Below are 27506 nucleotides of genomic sequence, written 5' to 3'. Positions count from 1 at the left end.
GGGGCCCTGGTCCCCTCAAAGTGCCCCCACCAGCCTTGGTCGGTCCAAAGTGTCTGCTGGCTTTTATTGTGTCTCTGCAGAGGGGCTGAGACCTGTGCCAGGCAGCTCTGTGACACAGTGGGGCCAGCAGCAGGGTGGCACCCTGACCCATGGCTCAGAACCTAGTTCTGCTGCTTCCCCACCAAGAGCGGAAGCCAGCTGGCCAGAGGTCTTCAGCCGCCAACAGGGTCCAGGCGGGCATCTTCCTGCCTCCCCCAGCAGTCTGCACAGGTCATATTTCCAGCATAAAGTCCTCTGAAGGCCCCTTCAGCAGGAGGCCCCTGAGAGAAAATCCAGCCATCTGAGACTCAGTCCCTTCGGCTGGGGCTCAGACCCAGCTCCAGGGGGCCGGGCAAATGTGGCCTCCCCTTCTGGAAGGGGCTGGCTGGTGCTCTCCACTACAACCACACCTCCTCCTCTTCTTCCTCCCGACCTGCCTCCTCGTGGCCCCTTGAGCCCTGAGCTGCTCCAGGGCTATAACTCAGACTGGGATCTGGAGATCCTTGGGCCTTTTCGGATCTCTTTCCGCTTCTCCTCTTTCTTTCGGCGTTTCTCTTCTTCTCTCAGGGCCTTCTGGAAAGGGTCAGTGCTGGGAATGAACTGAAGGGAAGAGAAGAGCAGTCTGATTTAGTCTGTGGCAGCAAAGAGCCTGCTCTGAGCTAGGCCACCAGTGGGGTGTGGGAATAGAAAGTTTCCCTGGACACAGGCCCTGCCCCAGACATGGAGACAGTGAAATGGGTTTGGGAGAACTGCTGAGTGGGTGTTGGAAGATAAGCAGGAGTTTGCCAAACCAACAGCATGAGGAAAGGGAAGGGTATTCTAGGTGGAGGGACGGATGCTGAGGTGGGAACCTACATGGGGCATCTGAGAAACAACACACAGACTCCTCCAGGGTGAGGGGGTAGAGTGGCTGAGACCACCACAGACCCGGGAGCCCCACACCTGCTGCACCCTTCAGGAGGAGAGGAGGGAGGTCAGCCAGAGTCACAGACGATAGGGCAAGTGGCGGGGCGGGGGGAGGGTGGAGGATGAGGACTTCATCGGCGATGGGGGGTGGCGGGGGGGCATGCTTCAACTGCAACCCAGGACCTTGGCTGTCCTCCCTCCTCTCTCTCCAGATTGTCTCATCTAACTCATAGCTTCTGTTGGCCTGTGTGGTGAGTTACCCCTCAAACTTGCATCTCCATTTCCAAATGCCTGTCTGAGACCTCCTTTAGGATGTCCCAAATGCACCCTAGATTCAGTATGGTTCCCTCTCCCCAGAATCCCTGTTCTGATGAGCAGCAGGGCAGAAACCGAGGAGCCCCACCTGCACCCGGCATTCCCTCTCCCTCCTCGGGTCCATCACCAAGGCCTGGCTAATTTCAAGCCCTAAATCTCTCTCAAACCCATCCACTTCTCTGTCTCTACTATTGCTGCCCCTATCACCACCCCCATCTCTCTGCTGGATGACTCTAGGGGCCTCCCAAGGGCTTTCCACATCCCCTTTGGTCCCTCTCAAGCCATTCTCCTCACTGCAGTTGGATCTTTTCTTTTCTTTTTTTTAGACAGAGGTCTTGCTCTGTCGCTCAGGCTGGAGTGCAGTGGTGCAATCTTGGCTCACTGCAACCTCCGCCTCCCGGGTTCCACCGATTCTCCTGCCTCAGCCTCCCAAGTAGCTGGGATTATAAGCGCCCACCACCACACCTGGCTAATTTTTGTATTTTTAGTAGAGACAGGGTTGCACTATGTTGGCCAGGCTGGTCTCAAACTCTTGACTTCATGTGATCTACCCGCCTCAGCCTCCCAAAGTGTTGGGATTACAGGCATAAGCCACTGTGCCGGATGGATCTTTTCAAAATGTAAATCTGTTCATGTCACATTCCAGCTTCCATGGCTCTCCATGACTCTCAAGACAAAGTTCCACATGGTATATCTGCAGGTCCACCCCGCCCGCCTCTCTGTTCCTACCTCATATCCCCTACCTTTATGTTCTTGGATTCCCCGTACTCTCTCACTTCCAGGCCTTTGCATGTGCTGTGGCCGAGGCCCAGAACGCTCTTTCCAACACCCACCCCTCTGCCACATTAGCTCAGGCTCAGCTGACTCACTGCCCTCCAGACCTGACCTGACTCCCTGAGGGGCTGCTCCTGGTGGTGTGCTCCCTTCAACTTTGTGCTGATTCCTTCCTTCTTGTGCCCATCGCCCTCCCAGACAGCACATTCCATGAGGGTAGGAGGATAGTGTCCTCTGCCACAAGGCCTTAGCACAGAGTCTTCCTGGCTTTTCAAGAGCACTCAATATGTGTTTTTTCAATGAATGAGCAAGCCACGTTAGAATAGGAAATACAATAGTACAGCAGGTCCTCAAATAATGTGGTTTAGTTCAAGGTCGTGTCATTATAATGTGGATGAGAAAAAAAAACAATCGATTCCTGGCCAGGGCCACTGTCTGTGTGGAGTCCGCACATTCTCCCCGTGTTCTGGTGGGTTTTCTCTGGGTACTCCAATTTCTTCCCACATCCCAAAGATGTGCATGGTGGGTTCACTGGTATGTCTACACTGTCTCAGTCTGACTGCGGAGGCATGTGTGAGTGTGCCCTGTGATGGGAGGGCGTCCTGTCCAGGGTTGGTTCCTCCCTTATGCTCTGAGTTGCTGGGAGAGGCTGGACACTGAATGGGACTAAATGGATAAATAATTATTTTACTTGTTTTGATGAATCTTTCTTAAATGTATGTATAGTTCACATTTATTTCAATGTTTCATATTAAGAGTGTTTTGGTTTTTATTTTGAAGACTGGAGTTGGGCGCCATGGCTCATGCCTATAATCCCAGCATTTTGGGAAGTTGAGGTGGGCAGATCACTTGAGGTCAGGAGTTCAAGACCAGTCTGGTCAACATAGCGAAACCTCGTGTCTACTAAAAAATACAAAAATTAGTCAGGTGTGGTGATGGGTGCCTGTATTCCCAGCTACTTTGGAGGCTGAGACAGGAGAATCACCTGAACCCAGGAGGCGGGGGTTGCAGTGAGCTGAGATTGTACCACTGCACTCCAGTCTGGGCGACAGAGCGAGACTTTGTCTCAAAAAAAAAATTTTTGTTAATGGTTTTTTGACCAGAAATATGCTGTAGTAACTTAACTCTTATTTATATCAATTAGCCTATGATAAATTGGTTTGTAATACACAGATTCACTTAAAGTCACAACCTATGGATGATGTTAGGTGAAGATTTACTATGCCTACAACTCAGGTAGCTGTGCTGTAAAACACACCCTTTTATTTGTTCCTAGGGCAATTGTGACAAATGTTTGATCTGATCAAAGTAGATACTAAAAACAAACAAATAGCTCCACCTTGTGGAGTAATCTGCCTACCAGGTTAGACTGAGTCATGACTTTGGAAGATGGGGGGATTCACAGAAGTGTAGCCCAGAGAAGGTAAGTGAGTCACACAGCATGTGGTAGGCCCAACTAGGACTAGCCTCGCAGGCTGCACACTTCCCTGCCTAGTACTTCCCTACCACACTCTGCTCCTATCTCTGTGAGCGAATCCTGATCCACTTAAGACGGGGAGCTGGGAGACCCCTTAGGTCACAAAGACCCCATTCCTCTCTGACTCTGGCTGGGCAAGGGCAAGTCAAGAGATCTTAGCCCCTCCAGCCTCAGCAGGCTCAGCCCAACCTAGCTGGGTCAGAAGAGAAACACACTCATCCTTTCCCTGTCCCCTTCCCCACCTAAGCCTGGCAGTGCCTAGTCATCTTTTGAGTCTATCTTTAGATGTCTCCCCAGGAATCTTCCCTGGCCACCCCTGATTGTACCTGACCAGCCTGGGTCAGGTCAGCAGGCTGATGGCCAACACGGCATTGTGGTTAAGAGCATGGCTCAAGAGGCAGACCACATGTATTTGAACCTTCACTCCATCACTTACTGGCTGTGAGACCTCAGGTTGATTACTGTACCTCCCTGTGCCTCCGCTGTCTTCACTGTTAGGTTAGTTATCAATTTATTTCCTCTCTATTCCAAATTCACTCTTCATTGCCTGCTCTGCGAAAATGCATCTGGCTCCAGGATAGAGCCCCAAACTCCTAAGCTTGTTGTTGAAGGGCCTGGACCCCATGCTACGTCTCCAGCCTTATCTCCTCCTGTCTTCAAGCTACCCTGCTCTGCCTGTCCCTGACAACAACCACATCCTCCATAGCCTCAAGCATGCCACTCTGGTCACTGCCTTCTATCCTCTCTAACTCTTTAGCCCTACCATAACCACGAGCAGGCCCTCCGTGTTGCTGGCAATCCAGCCTCATTCCCTGGTCCGCTCATCCTCCTGCTCTCCTGCACATACCTTCTCCTCAAGCCTCCGTGCTCCCCTCACTCCCAGACCATGACCTTGCTTTCTATCTCACAGAGAGGATGAAAGTAGCAGGAGACAACCCCCGCAGCTCCACCACCACACCCACCAACCCATTTGCTTCTGTGCCCACATGCTCTACCTCCCCTCCTGTTCAAGTTTAAGGATCTGCTCTTCTGTACAAGGCCAAGCCTTCCCCCAGCACTGCAACTCACCCCTCCTCACCTCCTCCAGATGAGGCTCCAGCAACCTGGCCCCTGGCCTCATTAGTTCCTCCCTCTCTAATGGATCAGTCCCATCCACATAGTACAAGCCTGCCGTGGTCTCTCCCAAGGGACTAATATTTGAAACCACATTGTCCTCCAGCTATTCTCCCATTAGACTGTTCTCTTTGAAAGGAAAACTCTTCGAAAGGGCTGTCTACACTTGCCACATCCACTTCCTTTCCTCTCATTCTCTGGAAATCCAATCTTTTGTTCCCAGGACCCCCTCAAAGCAGCTTTTATCAAGACCATCAACGGCCTCAACATTACTCAGTCCAGCAGTTGATTCTCAGTCTTCGCCTTCCTTACCTCCCAGCAGCGTCTGACACACCGATCGCTCCCTCTCTACTTCCTCTAACGCTTTCCTCGTGTGGCCTCTGGGAAACTCTTGGGTCGGCCACCATCATGCTGACTGCTCCTTCTGCGGGTTCTTGCTGCTTCCTCCTCAGTCCTTCAACCTCTATCTCCAGCCCCATCCCAGGCCTCAGTCCTCAGACTGCTTCTCTACCTGCCCGATGCCCCAGATGACTGTCCTGTCTCACGGCTTCTGGTGCCTTCTACATAGGCATGGCTCTCACATTTATAGGTCCAGCTTCTCCCTCCTCCCTGAAGTCTAGAGTCAAATATCCAGCTACCTCCTTGACATCTTTATTCCGATGTTCACCAGGTGCAGAAAAAAACTCTTAATACCCTCCCTCTCCAAGAATTTGAAAAAATGACAGTCCCATTCTTCCAGACACTCAGGCCAAAAGTCTTCTAGTCATGCTTACCGCTCCTCTCTCTCTCACCACATATACTTCCTCAGCAAATCCCACTGGCTCTACTTCCAAAAGAGAACCAGAACCTGACCATTTCTCAGCAGCTCCACTGTCATCATCTGGTTCAAGCCACTATCAACTGCCACACAGATGAGCACAGCAGCCTCCACACCTGCGTCCCTACTTCTGGTCCCCGACCATGCTCCACACAGCAGCCAGATGATCTCTTTAAAGTGGTAAGTCTGTGCCTGTAATCCTAGCTACTCAGGAGGCTGAGGCAGGAGAATCACTTGAATCCGGGAGGCGGAGGTTGTGGTGAGCCAAGATCGCACCATTGCACTCCAGCCTGGGCAACAAGAGCAAAACTCCACCTTAAAAATATATATATAAATAACGGCCGGGAGCGGTGGCTCACGCCTGTAATCCCAGCACTTTGGGAGGCCGAGGTGGGCAGATCACGAGGTCAGGAGATTGAGACGATCCTGGCTAATATGGTGAAACCCTGTCTGTACTAAAAATACAAAAAAATTACCCAGGCGTGGTAGCAGACGCCTGTAGTCCCAGCTACTGAGAAGGCTGAGGCAGGAGAATGGCATGAACCTGGGAGGCAGAGTTTGCAGTGAGCCAAGATCGCGCCACTGCACTCCAGCCTGCGCGGACAGAGCGAGACTCCATTTCAAAAAAAAAATATATATATATATACACGTATATATACACATATATATACACATATATATACACATATATATACACATATATATACACATATATACACGTATATATACACACATATATACACGTATATACACGTATATATACATATATACATGTATACACGTATATATACACGTGTATATATACATATATACATATATACACGTGTATATATACGTATATACATATATACGTATATATACATATATACGTATACATACATGTATATATACACATATATACACGTGTGTATATATACACATATATACACGTGTGTATATATACACATATATACACGTGTGTGTATATACACATATATACACGTGTGTGTATATACACATATATACACGTGTGTGTATATACACATATATACACGTGTGTGTATATATATACATATATACATATATATATATATGTATATATATATATATATAAAGTGGTAAGTCACAGCCTGTTAACCCTGCTCTCCAGGTCCCTCAGGGTAGGTGCCAAAGCCCTTGTGAAGACCTCTGAGGGTCTCAGGATCAGGCCTACAACTCTGACCCCATCTTCTCACACTCCCCAGCCCCCAAATATGCTTCCAACTCACAGCCTTTGCACTTGCTGCTCCTTCAGCCTGGAATGTTCTTCCTTGGGATACATAGATGGCTCCCTCATCTCCTTCAGATAATTCAGTAAGACAGTATCCAGGCCATGTGAAATAGCAACTGCACCCCCACCTTACCCCGGGCATTCCTTAACCACATTCCCCTGCCTTTTTTCTCCACAGCCCTTGTCGCCACCTACCACATTATATATTTTTAAACTGACTGCCTGTCTTCCCCAACTAGAATGCCACTCCCAGGAGAACAGGGCAGGATGCAATAGATACTCACTTGATGCTGAACGAATGAATGTGGTATGCATCTGAGCCTTTGCATAAGTTCGTCCCTCTGCCTGGAAGGCCCTGCCTCAGCTGGTCCACCCAGCAAATAACTCATCCCACAGCCTCCACCACCTCCCTGCCAAGGCTGGGTCAGGCTCGCCTCAGAGGTCTACAGCTCATTATGCTTCTTACCAGTATAACAGTTACACTGGATTAGAACTATTTCCCTGCTGCCTTCCCCATCAGACTGTGAGCATCTGAGGAGCTGGGACAGGGCCAGCCCCCTGGACAGGGACAGTGGCTGGCACACAGCCTGATACGAGTTGACTCTAGTGATGGGTACATAAGAAGTAAGAGAACTCAGAACTCTCACCAGCATGGAGGGAGTGTGTGAGCGGAGCCGAGCAAATCTGGGGCTCCTGCGAGAGACAACTTCACGTGGGATATCAAAAAGTGAGGAAAATCTCAGAACTGTCCCCAGCCAGCATGTAAGGAAAGTATGTTGCTGCTGTGGTTATGTCCAAGTAGAGTACATTATGATAAAGCTGGACTCAACTTATCCTGGCACCCATTCTCTCTGTGGCCTATGCTGTCACCCTCCTTCTGCGTTTAAGTGAGGCATTATGACCTGCATAGCAAGAAGAACTGGCGTCACAGCAATAAAGCATCTCCATGGGTAACCCCTTGCTGGGAAAGGCAATCTGCCATGGCCTTGAGTGTCCACACATGTTTTCTTGCTGCATAAACCAAGAACGGAAGGCCGTGGCTGTTCTTGATCTGGGCCATTTATCAGGGTAATGATTGCAGCAAGCAACCTTGGGGTATGCGTCATTTCAGCTGGGCATGCAGGGGTGGCAGCTACCCCACTGAGGAAACCACATCCCCCACTCTGCCACATAAAGTAAAGCCACTGGCTCAACAGGACCCTCGATTCACAGGTTCCCCCAAGTACTCAGGCCTAGCCCACTGTAATTCAGCTAATATAAAAGCTAATAGTGTTGTACAGAAAAGAGTTAACACAGCTGACCTGACTCCCATCCTTTGAAAGGCCTGGAATCCAAGGTTAGCCCTTAGCAGACATCTGGGAACTTGCATTTCAGGAGGGTCCCCACCACCTTAACTGCTAACAGTGGTTTACTGTGCCTAAACTGTTTGTGCAAACAATATGGTTTCTGCCGAATACATACTTTGCTCCGGGGAGTTTGCCATTTTGATATGTTAGGCAAAAAGTACCCACATGACTAGCTCCCAGTAAAAACCTGGGCACTAGGTCCCTCATTAAGTTTCCTGGTAGAAAACATTTTAAACATGTTGTTACAACTAACTGCGGGAGGAATGAAGCACATCCTATTTGACTCCACTGGGAGGGGACTCTGGAAGCTGAGCCTGTTTCCCCTGGACTTTGCCTGATGCACCTTTTCCCTTTGCTGATTTTGCTTTGTATCTTTTCTCTGTAGTAAATCGTGGCCATGAATACGACCATATGCTGAGTCCTGTGAATCCTCCTATTGAACATCAAACCTGGGAGTGGTTCTGGGAACCTGACACAGGTGTCCATGGGCAGCAGCAGTCAGCCAGCCCCAGTAACAATGCTGGCTGATTAACTGCCATAAAGGCCAGTCAAACAATGGCCTGAATTAAAAGCTATCACCCTTGCTTGGATGACACTCCTTCCTAACAACCATGCATGTTATATTCTTACTGACTATTGTCAGTGTCCTGGTCATCTGGAGACTACAAACTGGCAGATCAAAGATACCTACCCCCTTCTTTTTATTTATTTATTTATTTTTTTTTTTTGAGACAGAGTCTTGCTCTGTTGCCCAGGCTGGAGTGCAGTGGTGCGATCTCAGCTCACTGCAACCTCTGCCTCCCGGGTTCAAGCGATTCTCCTGCCTCAGCCTCCCGAGTAGCTGGGACTACAGGTGTGCGTCACCTCGCCAGGCTAATTTTTGTATTTTTAGTAGAGACGGGGTTTCACCATGTTGGCCAGGATGGTTTCAAATTCCTGACCTCAGGCAATCCGCCTGCCTTGGTCCCTAAGTGCTGGGATTACAGGTGTGAGCCACCATGCCTGGCGATACCCACCCCTCACCCCTCTTTAGAGCCACAAACTATGGAAACAAACTGTGGTGACAAACTAGACAGCCTGGCTCACTCATTTAGATGCCCATCATAAAGCTCAATCTCTGATAAGACCAAATGGAGTCAAACTGCTGATCAAGCCTACTTCATCCAGGTCACTGCCACCACCACCTAAACATATCATTCTACTTGGCATGGTAACATACCCACTACCAAGGAGTGGCACAAAACAGAGGACTGTATATTTCTGGTTCAACTACCTGAGTCTCTGGTTGGAATGGTACGGCCTGAGATTGTTAGGATTGTGACCACTTGGCTGAGTATCCTGCTTGTTGATTTCCCTGCAGTGGCCCATGTGGGTAAAGATAAGAGATATAACAGGTCTCTATACATCTGTAAAAATGTCCTGGTCCCAGAATGTCATACCTGACATTTCTGAATGAAAGGTCTAGGTGATAGTAGGCAACAACTGGAGAAAAAGTGAAACTATAGATGCTGGCATAGGACATATGCTTTTTGTGTGTGTGTGTGAGACAGTCTCACTCTGTCGCCAGGCTGGAGTGCAGTGGTGCGATCTTGGCTCACTGCAATCTCTGCCTCCTGGGTTCAAGCGATTCTCCTGCTTCAGCCTCCTGAGTAGCCGGGACTCCAGGCATGCGCCACCACACCCGGCTAATTTTTGTATTTTTAGTAGAGACGGGGTTTCACCATGTTGGCCAGGATAGTCTTGATTTCCTGACCTCATGATCCGCCCACTTTGGTCTCCCAAGGACACATGGATTTTATAGCAATAATCCTGCCACCTGGGGAGGATATACCTTAGATCCCAGAAAGTGCAGGGAACAATTAATGCTCTCTTTATCCCTTAGATCCATCACTGCCAGCTGGCAAAACAATCCTAGGGTCTGCCCAAGCCCAGTGGCAGCTGCAGCTGTCAATATGGCCAACTGTTGGGTGTCTCATTTCCATCCACATGATAGGAAAACTCACATGGACACATCAGTACTGAGCTATTCTGCTGTGTCTAATGCCATCAAAGGTAGTTCTCAACAGTGACCTTGTGCAGACACACCAGCCAGCACAATTTTGTTTCAACCTGACAGATACAAATTCATCTGCTTTTCCTGATGTCTGAGTAGCCTTGCATTATACCATGTAGGCAACTGAGGCTGAAGCTCCACAGTGACACTGCCCTCAGGCTCAACTAACCATTGTTCTGGTGACTCAAATCAAGTGTAACATGTGGGAGAGAATGGGTCATGGAATGTCTCCTTATGGGGGCATGAGGGTTGCTTGGGTCCATCTATTGCCCCCTGTAATTACTGGCAATAACATCAAAGATTGGCAGGTCAATCTAAACTCTCTTATATGGGTGGTCGTGGATAACAGATTGGTCTTAGACAATATCCTGATTATCCAAAATGAGACTTACTGGTCCTCCAGGACCTTCACAGCTGGTTGAGTCCAGGACCCTGGTCAACATTGCAGGTTAGGGGCCAGGCACAGTGACTCACACCTATAATCTCAACACTTTGTGAGGCTGAGACAGGAAGATGGCTTGAGCCCAGGAGTTTGAGACCACCCTAGGCAGCACAGCAAGAACCTGTCTCTGAAAAAATAATAAATTAATTAGCCAGGAATGGTGTCGCACAGGCCTGTCGTCCCAGCTACTCAGGAGGCTGAGGTGGGAGGTCTGTTTGAGCCCAGGAGTTCAAGGTTACAGTAAGCTAGGTCGGTGACAGAGCTTGGGTGACAGAGCGAGACCCTGTCTATAAAAAAAATAATAATAATAATGTAGGTTGGCCTTATCCTGCTATTCAGAATATAGTTGATAGTAATCTTAATTAAATGAAGTATGAGACTAATTGACAGATTTGGTCCTAGCCTCTATCAGTCAGATCAATCAGACTGAATAGCACATTCATGTGAATATTTGAGTTAGGCCGGGCGCGGTGGCTCACGCTTGTAATCCCAGCACTTTGGGAGGCTGAGGCGGATGGATCACGCAGTCAGGAGATCGAGACCATCCTGGCTAACATGGTGAAACCCCGTCTCTACTAAAAATACAAAAAATTAGCCGGGCGTGGTGGCAGGCGCCTGTAGTCCCAGCTACTGAGGAGGCTGAGGCAGGAGAATGGCGCAAACCCAGGAGGCAGAGCTTGCAGTGAGCCGAGATCGCGCCACTGTACTCCAGCCTGGGCAACAGAGCGAGACTCCATCTCAAAAAAAGAAAAGAAAAGAAAAGAAAATTTGAGTTAAACCAAGCCATGGAGGGCTTGGGCTTGGGGCAGACTGTTGGGGCGGCAATCCATCATGGCCCTGAGCATCCCTGCATATTCTTGCAGGGCACACCAAAGATACAAAGTCCTAACCACTCTTTACCTGGGCATGTCTTAGGATTGTGTTTGCAGAGAGCAACCTCGAAGGGTGTGGTGATGTCTCCTCCCAAAGAGCACGTTTGCTGCGGTTCACTATAAAAATCATGAATTTCCCCAGCTTGGCAGTTCTCAGCTGTGATGCACACCCCCTGCATGCACAGTGCCCACCTGGACCCCTCTGTGTCACCCCCGTGGGAGTTGGGGAACAAGGTGAACCAACACAACCAAGCCAACAGTCTAGCTACTGCCTTTGCTGTAATACAGTCCAATGTCTCTGACCTATCAGTGTCCATGAAACAGTAGCAGGCTAGTTTGTTGGCCTGGAGGCAGAATTAAATCCTAGACCCCTCAGACACCCAACACCCCTCCCCACACCAGGGACTAGCGTGTGGTTTGACAAGTCCAGTCCTCCAGCCACCACAGCCCTTCCTTCCTGCCCCTTCTAGCCCTGCCACTTCCAATCCCTTCCTCAATCTATTGTATCTGTCCGTCTTTTTTTTTTTTTTTTTTTTTTTTGAGACGGAGTTTCACTCATGCTGCCCAGGCTGGAGTGCAATGGTGCGATCTCAGCTCACTGCAACCTCCACCTCCCGGGTTCAAGCGATTCTCCTGCCTCAGCCTCCTGAATAGCTAGGATTACAGGCATGCACCATCACGCCTGGCTACTTTTTTGTATTTTTAGTAGAGACAGAGTTTCACCATGTTGGCCAGGCTAGTCTCGAACTCCTGACCTCAGGTGATCCACCCACCTCAGCCTCCCAAAGTGCTGGAATTACAGACGTGAGCCACCATGCCCGGCCTGTCCTCATCTTTTATCCCAAACTTGTCTCCAGCTCTCAAAGCCCACCTCAGCCCCCTGGAACCCCTGGAATGAGAGCATGTACAGGAGTGCGGGATGGAAGCCCAGTTGGTGCTCAGAGGTTCAAAGGCAGGGAAGAGCATGGCCTGATCTCCCTGGCTGCCCTGATATCCACCTGAAGTGGGATGCCTATTTTGTGCTGGGATGGGTTTGTTCATAGCCTCCTAACTACCCCCCATAGCTGGAGTTCACACGCTGTGAACAGACAGGGAGCCTGAGGCTAAGAGGGGAGCAATGACTTGCCCACAGGCTCCAGTGAGTCAGTGATGGCTTCTGGACCCAGGCCCAGGCTGCCTGGCTCCAAGTCCAAAGCCACCCAAGGTCCCCAGCCCCTGCAGGCCTCGGCGTCCTATGGCCCAGCACAGGCAAAGCAGACATAGGCATAGGCCCTGGCAGCTCACCTCTGTGCGTTCGATTTTAAACGGGTTCTGGAAGTCAGAGTCTTTCTCACTGATCCCCAGCTCCTGGGCCATCTGCAGATGAAGAAACACTAGTCATCCTCTGCCTTCTCCTGAGTCCTGCTCACCAGAGAGTTACTCCTTCCACGCTGGGACCGACTCCTGACTTGGGCAGATGTGGGCCACATGATGATCCCATGGGAACTGGGTCAGCACAGAATCCCTTGAAATGGGGCCTCTGTGGCCCAAGGTACCCTGAAGCTCCACAAAGAAAATGTAACCAAGCACTGACGTTCAGGCCCGACTGAAGGCAGATGTGAGGATCCTAGTCCACCACCCGACAGAGGGCTCCCAGGCCACCTCCACCCCAGTCCTTACCAGTCTGAGGATGGGCGAGTGGGGCCCCTGGTTGAAGACGCCTGTCTGGTTGCAGAAACTGATGCCCCAGCGGATGAGGAGGTTCCAGTTGGAGTTGTGGTCAAAGTAATAGTGCACAATCCTCGGGAAGCGCAGCACCACATCGCCGAAGAAGGCCGTGTTCTCCACCACGTGGGAGAAAGCTGGCGAGAGGACCCTGATGAGTGGCCAGGGCAGATGCTCTCCTGGCTGCCTCACTGGCCCCTGGCATCCTCTAGAGAACAGAGACATCCACCAAACCCACCAAGCAAGGAAGGAACAGTGCCTACTGACCACAGGCTGCCAATCACATGTACAGTGCGAACTAGGGCCTTACATCCACCAGCTCACTGAGTCCTCATAACCACTTTTAGAGGGAGATGTGGCTGCTGTTCCCATTTTACAGATGGGAAACTGAAGCTCAGCAGCTAGTGAGTAGCAAATCTGGGCTGCAAACCCAGGTCTGTCAGCCCAAAGGTACATCTTGCTGCTTAGTAGACTCATTTGCTGTGGAGATCAGAGAAGTGAGTATTGTTCTGCACATGGATGCTGATGTATCACATCAGGCTTTGCTGGGCTTGATGCCCCCACCGACATGTTATCCAAATGTCCAGTGATCGCCCTGGTGTTAACACAACTAGAGTGTCTGTGAGACCTCAGGTCTCTTAGGATGGCCAGAGAACAGGCCAGCATTTTTCTTTTTTAATATTCTTCCCATTTTATTTCATTTTAAGTGCTTAAGTTCTTATTTTGAATGAATGAATATATTTAATTAATTAATTAATTACTTTAGAGGTGAGGTCTCACTTTGTTGCCCAGGCTGATCTCAAATTCCTGGCCTCAAGTGATGCTCCCACCTCGGCCTTCTAAAGCTCTGGGATTACAGGCATGAGCCACTGCACTCGGCCTGAAATTATCTTAGACTTACATAACACAACATAAAATTCATTCACTTGGCTTCCTCTAATGTTATCATCTTTTTTTTTTTTTTTTTTGTCGGAGACGGAGTCCCGCTTTCTTGTCCAGGCTGGAATGCAGTGGCGCGATCTTGGCTCACTGCAACCTCCGCCTCGCGGGTTCAAGTGATTCTCCTGCCTCAGCCTCCCGAGTAGCTGGGATTACAGGTGCCTGCCACCACACCCGGCTACTTTTTTATATTTTTGGTAGAGACGGGGTTTCACCATGTTTGGCCAGGCTGGTCTCAAACTCAAACTCAAGTAATCTGCCTGCCTCGGCTTCCCAAAGTGCTGGGATTACAGGAGTGAGCCACCTGCCTGGCCTAGTGTTATCATCTTATATAACCAACATACAACTATCTAAACCAGGAAATTAACAGCAATACAATACTACCAACTAACCTAACAGACTTAATTTGAATTTTCTGTTTTCCCACTAATGTGCTTCTACTGGTCAACAAGTCAGTTTAGACTGAGCTTTGTTAGTGTGCTGTAGGAAAACAGCCTGCTGCAAGACAAGCGTGGCGCCATCTTGAAGCCATAATGGCTGAGGTTTGACCCCTGCACACCAAGGTATTCTGCAGCAAGGTCTTTAAACAATGCCTGTAGCATAGATAACCCCTCAAAAAGATGATTATTTAACTTCCTCAGTGGTCACAAGTTTCACACGAAAGCCTGAGATGTCACCAGCTGCATGTTTTAACCTAAAAGCTTGCTGTATAAACAATACTTTTGGCCGGGCATGGTAACTCACCCGTGTAATCCCAGCACTTTGGGAGTCCATGGCGGGTAGATCACTCGACATCAAGAGTTCGAGACCAGCCCGGCCAACATGGCAAAACCCCATCTCTACTAAAAATACAAAAATTAGCCGGGCCTGGGGGCACACGTCTTTAATTCCAGCTACTCGGGAGGCTGAGGCACAAGAATCACTTGAACCTGGGAGGCAGAGGTTGCAGTGAACTGAAATTGTGTCACTGCACTCCAGCCTGGGTGATGGAGTAAGACTCTGTCTCAAAAGAAAAAAAAAAAGAATAGTTTCCGTACAAGCATTGCTGTCTGCAAAACAACAAGTAAAGAATACTTTCTGGAGGTTGGGTGTAGAGACCACCATCTCATTTCTGCCTGAGACATGGCTTCTGTTCAGAAGTCCCTAATAAATGTTTCTTTCTGAGAAACTGGCGCTCTCAGCTCCCTCGGCCTTGGAGGGTAGGTTTGCACAGACCTGCTCACCAAGGAACATGTGTCCATCATGGTAGCAAGTCCCCAAGACCCAGATTAGCCAAAAGTATAACTGTGTAAACAGCTCTAAGCAGTCCCTATTGGAGCCAGCCTGTCAGAAAGGGCCCAGGCAGCCCTCACCAGCACTAAGAGGCCAAGCAGAAAGATAAGTAGACTCCGAAGATATGCCAGGGTGGGTCTGATACATGTCAGGCAGGGAACCCGGGGCTTCAGAATAATCTTGAATGAACCTCAAAGAACTCAGGAAGTCAGCTTGATTCAGAGGGAAGAGCCAAGGCAAATCACTTGTCCTCTTTCATATAGAAAGTAGAGAGAACAGTGTCTTCCCCCAGAGTTATGGTGGAGATTTGAGTTGATGGTTGTAAAGTATCCACTATTTAATATATAAGAGCTGTTCCCATCCTCTCGGTGTAATCTAAGAAATGCTATCGTGGCAGGGTGCAGTGGCTCACGCCTGTAATCCCAGCGCTTTGGGAGGCCGACGTGGGCGGATCATGAGGTCAAGAGATTGAGACCATCCTGGCCAACATGGTGAAACCTCGTCTCTATTAAGCATACAAAAATTAGCTGGGCGTGGTGGTGTGCGCCTGTAGTCCCAGCTACTTGGGAGGCTGAGGCAGGAGAATCACTTGTACCTGGGAGGTGGAGGTTGCAGTGAGCCGAGATCACGCCACTGTACTCCAGCCTGGCGACAGAGTAAGACTCTGTCTCAAAAAAAAAAAAAAAAAGAAATGCTATTGCTAAAAAGTAGCCAGTTAATGAGGGAGGCCACTCACGAAACGTCCATCTGCCCAAGGGGACCACTTAGAAGGTGCCACAAGAGGGCATTTCCAGGGAGAAAAAAAGAGTGACAAGAACAGGAGAGAAGGAGCAGCTAGAGAAGATTGGGTGGTGCGGAGGACAGGGCGGGGCAGGGCAGACCATACCATCCTTCAGCTTCTCGTCCTGGGGGAAGGGCCCATCTGGGAGCACATCAGCAGCGGTGAGCACTGTCCGGGAGTCCTCCAGCACCTGAGGGAATCCCACCAGGGCTGAGTGGCTTTACAGTGCCCATCACAGACTGCTCCCATCCCCATTTATTTAAAGCCCACTTCAAGTCTTATGTGCACACAGTTCCCCTGTCCCTGAACACCAACCCCTTAGGGAACTCCTATTTACCCATCAGTGCCTAGATCAAAGACTGGACCTGCCATGAGCTGCCCCCTGCCTGCACACACCTTAAAGAGCCCCTTGAGCATGACATCAAGGATCTTGTACTGCTGGTGGATGTCGTTCAGCTGTGCCAGGTTCTTCAGTGCCAACAGCTGCTCCCGCCGCTTCACCTCAAACATCTTCTTGTCTGGGCAGCATTAAGTTAAGGGGCTGGCATCAATAGCCCTGCCTGGACAATCCAGCAGTCTTGCCTCAGAAGGTTCATTCCTGACCAGCAAGTATCTGCAAGGGCCATAGATGCCCAGGGCTAGAAGCCTCCAGGAAATGAACAAACTGACAAGTGCATGGCCCTGCAACGCACTATTCATCCAGTTCCCATGGTGCTCCACACCCAGAAGCCTGAAACCAAGCCTCCAGACCTGGCTCCTGCCTTCCCTTTGCTGCGGTCTTCCTGCCATCTCCACAAGCATTCACTGTTCCAGAGCCTCCATCTCTCTGCTCACGCTGCACCCTCTCTGCCCAGGATGCCCCTCACCCTCCTCTAGGAGTTTCTATCCTTTCAAGGCCTGGCTCAAAAACCATCACACAGTGTTTCTCCCTGACCCCTCCTGTGCCCATCAGAGCACTGGTCACAGAGTAAAATGATCATTTGTTTGGATACTTTCTCCCCCTAGGCTTATGGACACCTCAAAGCCAGGGGACTTGTTGTAATTCATCTTTGTGTCCCTGAGGCCTGGCCTGGAGCAGGTGGCCCAGTTCACCAGGGTCCAGATGGGCCAGTAATGCAGAATTCCTGAGTCTCCACCCAGGATCTTGCCCACAAGGTGCCAGGCCATGCACAGTCCTCACTGAGCATTTGCAGTCTAGAGATGGGCCTTGTCATCTCCATTTACCATACGCGGAAGCTGAAGCTCTGGAGAGACCTGACTTGCTCAAGGTCTGGCTAGAGCACCTCACCTTTTCTCCCTGTTCCCACCAGCTGGGCCTGCTTATCCCTGGAATCCCCGAGTAGAAGAACCTCATTTATAGACCTCTCAAAGACAGCTCATTAACTACAACCCCAAAGGATACAGATCTCCAGGCTTGGGTCCAGGGAGGTCCTCAAGGTGCCTGTGGCTTCCGACCCAGACAAAAGCAGGACAAAGAGGAAGGCCAGGAACTGAAGAAGGTCCATATCCAAACCTCTTGAGCTGGAAGAATAACCCAAAGAAAGAGAGTGAGACCCAGAGATCGGTGTTACATAAAATAGAGTGCACAGGTGAACAGCAGCTTCCCATGACATAGTGCAGCCTCTGTATACCAAGAACCCAGCTTTGGGGAGGCCTGAAGCTGCAGCTCTTATCCCAGGGCCAGCAGGCACACAATACAGAGCCGTGGGATGCTAGGAGGTGGGGAGGAAGATAAGTGTGTTACACAGGAACACTTAGAGCACAGGGTCAGTGGCTAGAGCTCTCAGCTGGAGCCCTGCCCCCGCCCGTCTCTGGGACCTTGAGCAGCTTGCCCAGCCTTTCTGAGCCTCAGCCTTCTCAGCTGTAGAACAGGGATAAGGAGGTCACCTCCCTGCTGCAGGGAGGGTGACGCACTGTGCCTGGGGAGGAGGGGCTCGTCAACAGTATTCCTTCCACATCCCCTATCCTGGTCTCCCAGGAAAGCATCTGGTCAAGGAAGCCCAGGCAAAGAAGATGTGAAACTTCTGGAGTTTTCCTCCTTCCTTGACTTTTGTCATCACAAAGGAAGAGGGCACAAAGGGCAGGGAGGAAGGCAGGGCAGTCTCGGGGTAAGGGGGCTTGCTACTCACTCACTTTGGAACCACAGGTACTACATACAAGACCTGTTCATATTCAGGCAACATGCGACAATTATTTATTTTTTTAATTTTTTTTTTTAAGATGGAGTTTCACTCTTGTTGCCCAGGCTGGAGTGGAATGGTGCAATTTCGGCTCACTGCAACCTCCACCTCCTGGGTTCAAGCGATTCTCCTGCCTCAGCCTCCTGAGTAGCTGGGATTACAGGCATGCGCCACCATGCCCAGCTAATTTTGTATTTTCAGCAGAGACGGGGTTTCTCCATGTTGGCCAGGCTGGTCTTGAACTCCCAACCTCAGGTGATCCGCCTGCCTTGTCCTCCCAAAGTGCTGGGATTCAGATGTGAGCCACCGCGCCCGGCCCTTTTTATTTATTTTTTCCTTGGTAGAGATGAGGTCTTGCTATATTGCCCAGGCTGGTCTCCAACTCCTGAGCCCAAGAGATCCTCTCACCCTGGCCTCCCAAATACTGGGATTACAGGCGTGAGCCACTATGCCCAGCCAACACAATTATTTATTGACCGCTGTGAAGTTCATTTTCCTGGTGATTCCCAGGACATATATTGCTGCCTTCCACCCTTCCTCTTTCTCCCCTTGAAAGGATGCATCTTTTCACTTGGCTGGGGTGGTAGTTCTCTTAATGTTTTTTGTTAGTTCCTGTAATTTTTTTTTTTTTTTTTTTGAGACAGGGTCTTGCTCTGCTGCCCAGGCTGGAGTGCAGTGGCACAGTCATGGCTCATTGCAGCCTCCACCTTCCAGGCTCAAGCCATCCTCCCACCTCAGCCTCCTGAATAGCTGGGACTACAGGTACATGCCACCATGCGCGGCTAATTTTTGTATTTTTCGTAGAGGTGGGGTTTTGCTACATTGCCCAGGCTAGTCTTGAACTCCTGGGCTCAAGTGATCCACCCACCTTGCCTCCCAAAGTACTGAGATACAGGTGTGAGTCACTGCACCCAGCTACTGTATCTTTTTTCTCTGGTTCTAACTCTGCTGTTACGGCCTGACACTCAAATATTCTGTCTTGAGGGCCTAGAAAGACAATGTTTTCATCTAGTTATAACTTGATTCTGTACTTTGGGCTTTTCTTGATGTGTCTGAATTGTTCCATTTAACCAGGAAATTTCTCATGCTTTTAACTAAGAGCCAGGCATTCCCCAGTTGAAGGCACTAGTTTTTGTTTTGTTTGGTTTTTTTTGAGACGGAGTCTTGCTCTGTTGCCCAGTCTGGAGTGCAATGGCACAATCTCGGCTCACTGCAACCTCCGCTTCCTGGGTTCAAGCGATAATCCCTGCCTCAGCCTCCCAAGTAGCTGGGATTACAGCTGTCCACCACCACACACGGCTAATTTTTGTATTTTTAGTAGTGACAGGGTTTTGCCATGTTGGCCAGGCTGGTCTTGAACTACTGACCTTAGGTGATCCGCCACCTCGGCCTCCCAAAGTGCTGGGATTACAGTCGTGAGCCACCGCGCCTGGCTGGTACTAGTTTTCTTGTTTACATTCCACTATAATGTGATGGAAACTCATAACCTTGGACACACTCTTCCTGGGTCTAATGAAATTCACAACTTTTTTCATAAAACCTGAGCTATGAAAGGGTTAAGATTTTTTGGTTTTTACACCCTTGTAACCTTCTGTATTGCTTGTGACACATAAATAACAAATTGACAAATTTCCTTGTCCACTGCTGATTATAATGAACTTCCATCAGATTTTGAACCATGGGGTCAAGCGTGGTGGCTCATGCCTGTAATCCCAGCACTTTGGGAGGCAGAGGCGGGTGGATCACAAGGTCAGGAGATCAAGACCATCCTGGCTAACACAGTGAAACCTCGTCTCTACTAAAAATACAAAAAATTAGCCGGGCGTGGAGGCACGTGCCTGTAATCCCAGCTATTTGGAAGGCTGAGGCAGGAGAATCGCTTGTTCCCAGGAGGCAGAGGTTGCAGCGAGCCAAGATCGCACCACTGCACTCCAGCCTGGGCAACAGAGCGAAACTGTGTCTCTAAAAAAAAAAAAAAAAAAAAAAAATTAGTCGCCTAAAAAAAAAGATTTTCAACCATGGTTGTTCCAAGTCTTTGTCATCCGTGGTTCTGATTCTTCTCTAAAAGCATTTGCAATCAGATTCATAAAAAGACTCTAACAAGTAATCTTAAATATAAGTTTCTAAAAACTTAAAAACTTTAAGATCTATGGACTAAATAAAAAATTTTCAGAACTCTAATGAAGAAACTGATGAATTCCTGAAATCTCTAATCAAAATCAAACAGAACTCAATTAAAAACTGATGAAGATCATTTTCTTTTCTTTTCTGTATTTATTTATTTTTGAGACAGGATCTCACTCTGTCATCCAGGCTCACTGTAGCCTCAACCTCTTGGGCTTAAGCAAGCCTCCTACCTCAACATCCTGTGTAGCTGAGACTACAAGCACATGTCACCAGGCCCAGCTATTATAATTTTTAAAATTTTTTTGTAGAGGTAGGATCTTGCTATATTGCCTAGGCTGGTCTCAAACTCCTGAGCTCAAGCAATCCTCCTGTCTTGGCCTCCCAAAGTGCTGAGATTACAGGCATGAGCCACCCTGCCAGGGTAATGTGTTTATGACATATATTTGAAATATTATTGGTTCTTTACTTGTTTTGTTTTCTAAATTTAAGGAAACTTTTTCTCTTAAGCTATCTATAGTTTACAGCAATTCCATAAGAAATACTTTTGTAAAGAGAGGTGGAAACATTTACTTTTTCTCCCTATTTAATCCATCTAAAATTTGAAAACTATTCAAGAAAAGTATTCTTTTTTTATTTATTTTTATTTTTTAGACAGGGTCTCCCTCTGGAGTGCAGTGGTATAATCATGGCTCACTGCAGCCTTGACTTCCCAGGCCCAATCAATTCTCCCTCCTCAGTCTCCCAAGGGTCTGGGAGTACAGGCATGCACGACTACACCCGGCTAATTTTTGTATTTTTTAGTAGAGATGGGGTTTGGGCATGTTTCCCAGGCTGATCTTGAACTCCTGAGTTCAAGTGATCAGGCTGCCATGGCCTCCCACAGTGATAGGATTACAGGCATGAGCCACCGTGCTGGTCTATTCATGAGTATTCTTACGGCAATGTGGTTATTTGCAAAAGTCCAGTAAGACTTTGCTGTCTCTCTTTTTTTTATTTTGAGACAGAGTCTCACTCTGTTGCCCAGGCTGGAGTGCAGTGGCACGATCTCAGATCTTGCAACCTCCGCCTCCCAGGTTCAAGTGATTCTTGTGCCTCAGCCTCCCCAGTAACTGGGATCACAGGCGAGCACCACCATGCCTGGCTACTTTTTGTATTTTTAGTAGAGACGGTGTTTCACCATTTTGGCCAGGCTGGTCTCAAATTCCTGGTCTCAAACTCCTGGCCTCAAGCGATCTGCCCACTTTGGCCTCCCAATGTACTGACATTACAGGCGTGAGCCACTGCGTCCAGCCTGTTCTCTCTTATAACAGAATACAACAAATATTGCTTATATTACCAGGGCTTTAACTAGAATATCATATTTGAGAATGTGCATAGAAAGCCTGCTTTCAAAGATTCCCAGCCTTACAGTGAATGAGTAAAATCTGTCACTTCCTGGCAGGCCCAGGAAACTTAAGACTGTTAAGTAAAATCTAAAGTCTGCCTTGGTTTTGCTTCCTAGCCTTAAATGGTTTTTAAATCTGTTATTCCTATGTGATCACTGTAAAGAGAAAATTTTGTTTCTAAAAAAAGCTATAGTACACCTGTTATTAGATTGTAGCCCTGTGAATTGTTTTTGAGTTCTCATTATCTACTTGTATACTGGACTAGCTCCTGAATTCTAGATTCCTCCAATCCAACTTTCTTCCATGAAATTATTAAACATGGGCACTGCTCTGTTCCTGAAGCCCTGTAAGTTGAAACTAGATGAATTTTAAGGGACAAGCCTTGTGCCTAATGTATGGGTCACACAGAAAGTTCACCAAACCTCCCAATGCCATAACCAGAGACATTCAAACTGTAAACCAGGATAAGAAGTTGATGGTTTCATACTGTAGATAGCTTTTCCGAAGACACTGGAACAAGATTCCATATCATTTTGAGACTCTTACTCGTTTTTGTTTTTGTTTTTTTGAGAAGGAGTCTGGCTCTGTCGTCCAGGCTGGAGTGCAGTGGCGCAATCTCGGCTCAATGAAAGCTCCGCCTCCCAGGTTCACGCCATTCTCCTGCCTCAGCCTCCCAAGTAACTAGGACTACAGGTGCCCGCCACCACGGCCGGGTAATTTTTTTTGTATTTTTAGTAGAGACGGGGTTTCACCATGTTAGCCAGGATGGTCTCGATCTCCTGCCCTCATGATCCACCCGTCTCGGCCTCCCAAAGTGCTGGGATTACAGGCGTGAACCACCGCACCTGATGGACTCTTACCCGTTTTAATGTCTCCTTTTTTTCACTTGGCAGGATAATGGTGTAATTGAAATTTCACAATCAGTAGCTTCTGCTGGTAACTTGACAGAACCTGACTCAAGAGATCCTTTAGGCCACCTAGTGGATGACTTTGGCAATATCCCTAACAGAACTGTTGCTCACAAAAAACAAACAACAAAACCCCAAAAATCTGTTGCTCACTCTCTGTTTTAACTCAACCCAGTCATGGCACAGTAGGTGGTAAAAACTGAGCTATATTATCTATTCACAAATGTCGGTGCTATTGCTAATACTACATACTGTACCTGGATACATTCCTCTGGGAAGCTGAGACCCAAATACAAAAAATAAAGCAGGCCTGATGGTTACAATAGGTCTCATCTAATTCCCAATGGTCATTTGATTTATTCAATTGGTTGTCTTTAAGCCTAAGTTCATGTCTCAGGATTTTTTTTTTTTTTTGAGACAGGGTCTCACTCTGTTGCCCAGGCTGGAATGCAGTGGTGCCACCTTGGCTCACTGCAGCCTCGACTTCCCAGGCTCAAGCAATCCTCCTGCCTCAGCCTCCCCAGTAGCCTGGGACTACAGGCTCATGCCACCATGCCTGAAGAATTTTTATACTTGTTTTTGTAGAAATGAGGTTTTGCCAAGTTGCCCAGGCTGGTCTCGAACTCCTGGGTGCAAGCAATCCACCCACCTTGACCTCCCTAAGTGCAGGGACTACAGGTGTGAGCCACCACACTGGGCCTCTCAGAACCATTATGCAAACTGAGATTATCATATTGCTATTACTTCCTATTTTCCTATTTATTTATTTTACATTATTTTTGGAGACAGAGTCTCACTCTGTAGCCCAAGCTGGAGTGCAGTGGCACCATCTTGGCTCACTGTAACCTCTGCCTCCCGGGTTCAAGTGATTCTCCTGCCTCAGCCTCCCGAGTAGCTGGGATTACAGGTGTGCATCACCATGCCTCGCTAATTTTTGTATTTTTTGTAGAGATGGGGTTTCGTGATCTTGGCCAGGCTGGTCTCGAACTCCTGGGTTCAAGCAATCTGCCCGCCTTGGCCTCCCAAAGTGCCAGGATTACAGGGGTGAGCCATCGTGCCCAGCCCTATTTTCTTTTTAAACTTTATACCTATTACTTTTTAAATTTTTGGTGAAGTATCACTCCTAACAGAATAATGCTGGCCCAGAAGTTTGCAATGACAGCAAATGCCTATGGAACAGCCAAAATTGAACTTAACAATGAACTCCAGGTAGACTTACCTTGAGAGCCACTGCTTCCAAACCTCCCTTGCTGCTCAAATGTGGCTAAAAGGTATTTGGGGTTTTTTGAGACAGGGTCTCGCTCTGTCACCCACGCTGGAGTGCAGCGGTACAATCATAGCTCACTATAACCTGAAACTCCTGGGCTTAAGTGATTCTCTACCCAACTGACCCCCGCACACTCCCCAACCAATGCCCGGATAACTTTTTTTTTTTGAGACGGAGTTTCGCTCTTGTTGCCCAGGCTGGAGTGCAATGGTGCGATCTCGGCGCACCGCAACCTCCGCCTCCCAGGTTCAAGGGATTCTCCTGCCTCAGCCTCCTTAGTAGCTGGGATTACAGGAATGTGCCACCACGCCCGGATAATTTTTGTATTTTTATTTTATTTATTTTTATTTTTTTATTTTTTATTTTTTTGAAACAGAGTCTTGCTCTGTCGCCCAGGCTGGAGTGCAGTGGTGCGATCTCGGCTCACTGCAAGCTCTGCCTCCTGGGTTCACGCCATTCTCCTGCCTCAGCCTCCCAAGTAGCTGGGACTACAGGCACCCGCCACCACGCCTGGCTAATTTTTTGTATTTTTAGTTGAGATGGGGTTTCACTGTGTTAGCCAGGATGGTCTCGATCTCCTCACCTCATGATCCGCCCTCCTCGGCCTCCCAAAGTGCTGGGATTACAGGTGTGAGCCACCGTGCCTGGCCGTTATTTATATATATTTTTGTATTTTAGTAGAGACAGGTTTCTCCATGTTGGTCAGGCTGGTCTTGAACTCCTGACCTCAGGTGATCCGCCCCGCCTCGGCCTCCCAAAGTGCTGGGATTACAGGGATGAGCCACTGCGCCCGGCCCTGCCTGGATAATTTTTGTATTTTTTGTAGAGATGAGGTTTTGCCATGTTGCCCAAGCTGGTCTCGAACTTCTGGACTCAAGTGATACTCCCTCCTTGACCTCCCAAAGTACTGGGATTACAGACGTGAGCCACTGCTCCCAACCACTACAACGGTTTTGACACTGACTCCTAGTCACCAGTCTCCAACTGGAGACTCCTAGTCTCCAACGTGGCAAGAGACCAACAACAAAGATAGGTCTGTCCCAGCACTGAGGGACCTAACTACAGGATGACTGATCAGTAAAGCTTTTGGAGAAAGATCTTGACCAAAAGGGGGAAATATGAAAGTTGTTAGAATCAAAACAGTCGTTTGTGTTAAAAACTCTGACAAATTTAAAGCATGATTCTCCAATGGGAAAAAACAAGAACAACAACTCTGACAAATAAAACCGAGGAAGGTTGTGAAAAGAGGGTTCTTATGCACAAATGACTGATAACAAGAACAGAAAAAATGCAAAAACCACAACCCTGCACAAAGGCCACTGCAAACTTACATAGAAAAATCTTTCTGTGAGGACATCTGCCCTGCAACTGCCTGTCCAACCTCAGACTGGCACCACTCTTGCTATTCATCCTTGTAGCCAAGGATAACTATCTCAAAATAATTATGTAATCCTCATTTTTCCTTTCAAAACCTTTGTCTTCCTTTACCTCCCCAAATACGTACACAGGTTACTATGGCACACATATTGTCACTACAATGTCTATTCCCAAGTAAACATCACTTTTTTAGAGTCTCTCACTCTGCTATTTAGGTTGACAGTACCTACCACACTCTAGGCACTGTTCTAGAGGCGGGAATACAGCAATAAATAAGCAAAAATCTCTGCACTCATGGTACTTGTCTCTAGTAGGGATAAGAGACGATCAATAAACTTGTAAAATAAGCACAGAGGGATGAGAGGGTGTCGGTCAGGTACAAGATTACATAAAGTGGTCAGGAGAGGTCTCACACTCAGATTACAACTCCCCAATGTTACCAATGTGAAATCAAGGCTCAGAAAAATGAGGTGACTGCCCAAAGTCACACAGCTATTCCCAGGCTAAACCAAGAGTCTGTTTGGCTCTAAGTCCAGTGCTCTGTCTTCTGACTCTTTCTAAATGAGCACAGGCTACCTGAGATCAGAGCTGGATACTGAACTACCAGGACACCTGCCCCAGGGGAGAGATGCTCAGTTACAGTGAGGGGCTGCAGAGATCATCCGGAGAACCCCCTACCCCCAAGCAGACGAGATAAGTGAAACCTAGAGAAGGAATAGTCCAAGTTCACCCAGGATCCCCCACATTCCACCTCCTGCTCCAAACTCAAGGGAACCAGAACCAGGCTAGGGCAAAACTTTAGGGGCCAAGGAGAATACCAGACAGCTGGCAATGACTGAAGCAGGAAGTGGGAAAGAAAAGCCAGAACAGCAGACTGCGGGACAGGTCCTGCTTTCTCTACTGTTAAACTCACTTTTTCAGCCTCTCAATCCCGATCTTGCCGTGTGCGTCACCCGGAGCTCCTCCTGGCTCAGCATGAGGCTCTGAACTCCTGCAGAAGTACCAGGTAGTGGCGGGCCTTGAGCCGGCTACCGGGGTCGGGGGCCCAGGTGGTTGACCCCGAGCCTTCGGGGCTCCCGGAGGAGGGAGCGAGCCTTCTCAAGGAACAGAGGCGTCCAGGTCCACGAAACTCCTTCCCCACCACCTGCAGCCGGTTCGGGGCCCTCGGTTCTCTCATTATCCTTCCCGGGAACCTGCAGCCCGCCGCCCCTACCGCCACCTACCTGGCCAGTCGGTGCAGGAAGGGCAGGTGGCCGAGTCCTGTGCAAGCAGCTAGGCTCGAAGGTCCAACAGGCTAACAGCAAAGCAACTGAAAGCGGGAGCACCAGGTTAGCAACCGAGCGCAGACCGCCGAGCTCCGTCCCGCCCACCGCGCTGCTCCCGGCCAATGAGCGCGAGCCGCGACCGCCGGGCTCCGCTAGCCTCACTTCCGGCCCCGCTCCACCGCCCCTGCCCGCCCTTCTGGGCTCTGGCGTGCCTCCAGCGCGCTGTGGGCACCATCTTCGTCCTGTCCCTCCTGCGGGCCCCGGGTACGGGGCCCTGGATTTAGCTTGTGTTGCAGGAAGTTAAATCTGTGGGTGGGGTCTGTGCCCAATTTAAGGCGTGAATCAGCAAACGGGGGTCCTAGCTCCTGTCGGCCGGGCGACCTTCTGCGCGCCCTCCCCGAAGCTGTGTCGTCTTCTGTGGCCGAGTTTTTAAACTTTAGATCGCAACGTGAGTTTAGTGGGCGGTGACTAGCACTTTTTTTCTTCTTTAAGGACCTCAGAGACTCAGTGCAGGATTCGGGCAACCCCTCCTTGCCCCTCCGGTCCACCAACTAATAAACCAAGTGCGGCGGGGTGTTCCCCGTCCGTTCGTTAGGCCGAGTGCAGCCCCAATTTTGCGCAGGATCAGGACAGCCAGACCCGAGAAGGCAGCGTGGCGTGGCCATCTCCGGGCCCGGGGCCCCTGCCGGGCGGGAAGGGAGCTGGAGGCCCGGTCTGGGCTGAGCTCCCCAGAACAGGCGCAGGCACTGTCGAGCGCACACCTCATGCCGGGGACCGAGCTGGACTTGCATTCCCAGGATCTACCCACGAGGGTGCATAAACATCAGTTCTGATGACGGCTGTACGGGAAAGGGCAGAGGGGACCTACTTTAGCCAGGCAAGGGCTGAGGGTGGGACA

At 49.1% G+C, this 27506-nt stretch overlaps 1 protein-coding gene across 2 annotated transcripts; it reads right to left on the bottom strand.

Moving 5' to 3' along the window:
• Positions 1–38: 38 nt before the first annotated feature.
• On the bottom strand, positions 39–26724 carry CCDC134 (coiled-coil domain containing 134). Of its 2 annotated transcripts, XM_054469947.2 has the most exons (8): positions 26567–26724; positions 26257–26334; positions 17502–17620; positions 16496–16617; positions 16205–16289; positions 13063–13244; positions 12688–12759; positions 39–639 (listed from the first exon to the last, which is right to left on the bottom strand). In XM_054469947.2, the coding sequence occupies exons 3-8, from the start codon at positions 17602–17604 to the stop codon at positions 514–516; spliced, it is 690 nt and encodes a 229-aa protein (XP_054325922.2). In that variant the 5' UTR covers positions 17605–17620; positions 26257–26334; positions 26567–26724; the 3' UTR covers positions 39–513. The 2 variants fall into 2 exon arrangements, with proteins under 2 accessions (XP_054325922.2, XP_054325923.2); XM_054469948.2 differs by lacking the exon at positions 26257–26334.
• Positions 26725–27506: the final 782 nt, after the last annotated feature.

Source organism: Pongo pygmaeus, chromosome 23, assembly GCF_028885625.2.
Source record: "Pongo pygmaeus isolate AG05252 chromosome 23, NHGRI_mPonPyg2-v2.0_pri, whole genome shotgun sequence".
Taxonomy (NCBI): domain Eukaryota; kingdom Metazoa; phylum Chordata; class Mammalia; order Primates; family Hominidae; genus Pongo; species Pongo pygmaeus.
The sequence above is the reverse complement of the archived record's forward strand: the minus strand, read 5'-3'. Positions and strand labels throughout refer to the sequence as shown.